The 3,683-nt window shown below is 38.0% G+C and overlaps 1 protein-coding gene across 2 annotated transcripts in view; it reads right to left on the bottom strand.

Moving 5' to 3' along the window:
- Positions 1–1,489: 1,489 nt before the first annotated feature.
- Positions 1,490–3,683, bottom strand: part of mtx3 (metaxin 3) — a 9,912-nt gene continuing 7,718 nt past the window's right edge. The window contains exon 9 of one of the 2 annotated variants that reach the window (XM_015396740.1): positions 1,490–2,815. In XM_015396740.1, coding sequence (XP_015252226.1) covers positions 2,720–2,815 — 96 coding nt within the window. In that variant the 3' untranslated portion in view covers positions 1,490–2,719. The remainder of the gene's footprint in view (positions 2,816–3,683) is intronic. The other variant, XM_015396743.1, reaches the window with a different exon arrangement.

The following is a 3,683-nucleotide window of genomic DNA, read 5'->3' as shown; positions in this document are numbered from 1 at the left end:
AGCATATTCTAGATTAATTTTACACAAAAAGTGAAGATGAAGCAAAGTGACGCTTGTGGGTTCCAACCTTTTTTACAGATGGCATCTAATTATCAGCCTTTCTAAATGTTGACTCTGCTACATAAAATCCAGTACAGACCACAGAACATAGATGAGTCCAGAAAGTAGCTGAAATAAAAATTATGTTATAAAACATTTCAGCTTTGAACATCTCATGAAACGCTGCCCACCACATCATCTGGAAATAGAGACGATGGGGAACATCTGCAAATCTTCTAGGCATAGCCATCCCATGAAACTGTTAGACTGGGCCAGGAGGGAAATAATCAGAGGAGCGGTAACTTCTACAAAACAAAAACTCAGATAACAGAATCTGTTGGAAGTCAAATTTGTGCTTATGCATTTGGTACTTGGTACAAACAGTGTTTGGTTTGCCCGATTGCTAATTGCTAATGATGAGGAAGGCCCTCTTGTGAGATTGTTGCAAATCGCTCTGAATAGAATGTCCCCACACTGAAACTGATGGTGGCAACATCATGCAGTGAGTGCTCTTCATGACCAGAGGCAAGATGACAGGTCAGATTTGATAAGACTGAGAGAAAACCAGTTGGAAACTCCAAAGACCTTGAGAAGTTTACCTTTCAGTAGGATAAAGATTGTATACATATAACCAGAGATTTGATCAAATGGTTCATATTAAGGTACACCAATGGAGGAAAATGGTAGTCAAAATCCAGACCTAAATCCTGAAATAAATAAAAACTGAGGAACTTTATGATTAAAGTTCACAAATATCCTCTGACCAATCTGACTGAGCTTCAGCTATTTTGCAAAGAAGAATGTGCTGGTAAAGATTCTCAGCCATTCCAAAAAAGTAAAAAAACAAAAAAAAACTTTGTTTTCTAAGATGTTTCACTTCCCATCGAAGAGCCTTTTGAACTGAAAAAGCTTCCAGGATCGGAAGATAAACGTCTTGTTAACTTCTTTGGAAAAGAGGAATGAGCAGTTTATGTTCAAAGCTAATTGGCTGTTTTTTATAACCCAGTTTTTAGCTTTTTATTGTAAAACATGTTGAAACTACGGTTAATTTTCTTTCTGTCTGTAAATTCTGCACATTATTTTGTGCCGCCACATAAAATCACAATAAATCCACCAAAGTTTGCGATCGTAATTAACTTAAATGTTAAAAAGCTTTAGAGGTGCTAATACTTTTGCAAGGCTTTAAAAACCCAGCAGGTTTTATGTTTTACAAGGCCGAACTCAGCTGTATTTGATGAAAAAAAACTAAAAAACTACATCAGAGACCAAAAGTTCTGTGTCTCATCCAACATTCAAACCATGGACCACATTTATCGTAAAGGTCAGAGCTGTTACAGGAAAACTTGAGGCATCCAAAACATGACTTTGCATCCAGAAGAGAAAATTTTCACAGCTTAAAACATTTGGAAATAAAGTTTGGATGGTTTTAAAACAAAGAAAAAGAAAACCACAGATGTCATTCTGTTTCCTATATTTTTAATATTTAAATAACATAAAGGTATGTTGTTCCCAACATGGAATGAAAAAGCAAATGATCATGTATGACGCATTTCCAAAACTCCCAGGAACATTTAAAAGGAAACCAGTAATCATGAAGGCACGCTGCAACCATCTGGTTTTTTCCTAAAAGATGGAGCTTTAAAGGGAATGTCACCGAATGTGAGGAAGTTGAGTCAGAAGATGGAATGGATGGAGATTGTTTAACCATAAAAACAAACAACAACCATGAAATGGCCTCAAATTACACTTAGGTTGAAACGGAAAAAAAAAAACAGGCACTGCAAATTGGAAACAACATGGCAGAAAACACTAAATAAATGTGCAAAAAATAGCTGCATATAAATGGAGGCAACATGAGGTGGTTTGATTGTTATTATCACATTAAGATGACAATTAGTCCTACATATTATGCATGAGAAACTATAAAAAGTGCAACTCCTTAGTTTGTTTTTGACTAAGCTGATCAGCCCTATGAGGAGGAAATCACAACAAAGCAGATTATCATCTCACCTAGAACTATACAATTATCTACAGTGAATCACAGAACACTAAATAAATAAACTGGCCAAACACGTGTGACCTTGATTTGATACAGACTATAAATTAATTGCCTCAAATAAATTACAGAATATTTTAAAGCTGATTTGAGGAAAATAAAACATCTTGTGCACAGGGAGTACGTCATAAGATCCTCTGTTGTAAATAAAGCATTTTGAGAGGGTGGGATAAATAAGTATTTAACCAAGAGCTGCTAATGCAAGATTTAGATCATCTCAAACAGGGAGGATTCATGTGCACGTCCCTTTAAATATAACTTTATCTCTTATTTTCCCCATTGGGCTTCTCATTCCCCCGTGTCCCTTAGAACATTTAGTGTCTCCATCATCCAGAACCATTCCATAGGTTTCCACCCTTTGACCACATGCATGCTCTCGTCATGTATAAATACACCTCACATGCACTTTTCCTTCTTTTTCAGATGAACAGCTTTAAAATCTATCATCATTATTGTTTAGTCTCTTAATTATACACTCATAGCAACATTATTAATGAAGTTCTTCCATTTCAGCCCCCGTCCTGTTTTTATGAGCTTTTTTCCCCCCTCTTTGCAGGATTTTGAATTTGGTTGAAGTTTCCATGGCGCTCCTTTGCTGAGCAGGATGAGGTGGGATGTTGGCTGCTAGGCAGGGAGGGAGCTCTTTGAACCGGACAGACTGGGTTTGGGGTCTGGTCTGTGAGGTTTGTGCTGTGGACTGCTGCGAAGGTTGTCATCCATCTGCAACAGGAATAAGAAATTCAGTGCTTTTTCCAAACGCATAAAGAAACAGATTAGGAGCCACTACAGGGACACCTTCATATTGGAATAAGAGCACCTTCCTGTTTAAAATGTTAAAGTATTCCCTTCTAATTTGTAATACCTCATTCCTGTGTGTCGCTGCTCCTTGGTCATCCATTAATTAGCTACGCAGCAGGGTGTGGATAGCATGACTATACGTGGGATTTTCTGCATCAGTTTCAGCCATATTTTGGAAAAGAACGCACCCTTTTTTCACGCCACTTATCGGCGACATATAAAACATGCAGAAGATGGGATTTTCCCACTGCACCCAACAACTGAGTGTGGCGTTTTAGCAGTGTTTTAACTGGTTTAATAGCCAGCTATAAGCCTATAAATCTCCTGCCTCTAATGAAAGTTATACTGTCTAATGAGCTTAAAACACTCTAGGGTGTAAAATCAATCCTGCTGACTAAAGGGTTAAGTCTTATGCTCTGTTCACATCGCAGGTCTCCAATTTTTTGCTGGAATCTCTAATTTTAAGGCATGGTCGTTCAGACTGCTACTGAAATAGGCCACCATGAGACACAATCTGTGTGAATGTTCCACAGCCCCAACGTGACCTGCATCGTCACACGGCAGCATTAATGGAAGTAATAACAGATGTCGGCACGTCTGTGTTATTATAAATTGTTTAACAATGAGAGCCGACACTTTTATGATCACATCAAGATGGAGAAAGGCAAAAGAGTGCAGAAACATTTACAATGTGTTTTTACTGGAGCAGTGACTGCTGAGTATCTGAATGAATGAGTAGTCAGACATGACAACCTAATAGCGAACGTGAGCTGGGTTTAGACCGTCGTGA

This window comes from Cyprinodon variegatus, unplaced genomic scaffold (genome assembly GCF_000732505.1).
Source record: "Cyprinodon variegatus isolate N-32 unplaced genomic scaffold, C_variegatus-1.0 Scaffold818, whole genome shotgun sequence".
Taxonomy (NCBI): Eukaryota; Metazoa; Chordata; class Actinopteri; order Cyprinodontiformes; family Cyprinodontidae; genus Cyprinodon; species Cyprinodon variegatus.
The sequence above is the reverse complement of the archived record's forward strand: the minus strand, read 5'-3'. Positions and strand labels throughout refer to the sequence as shown.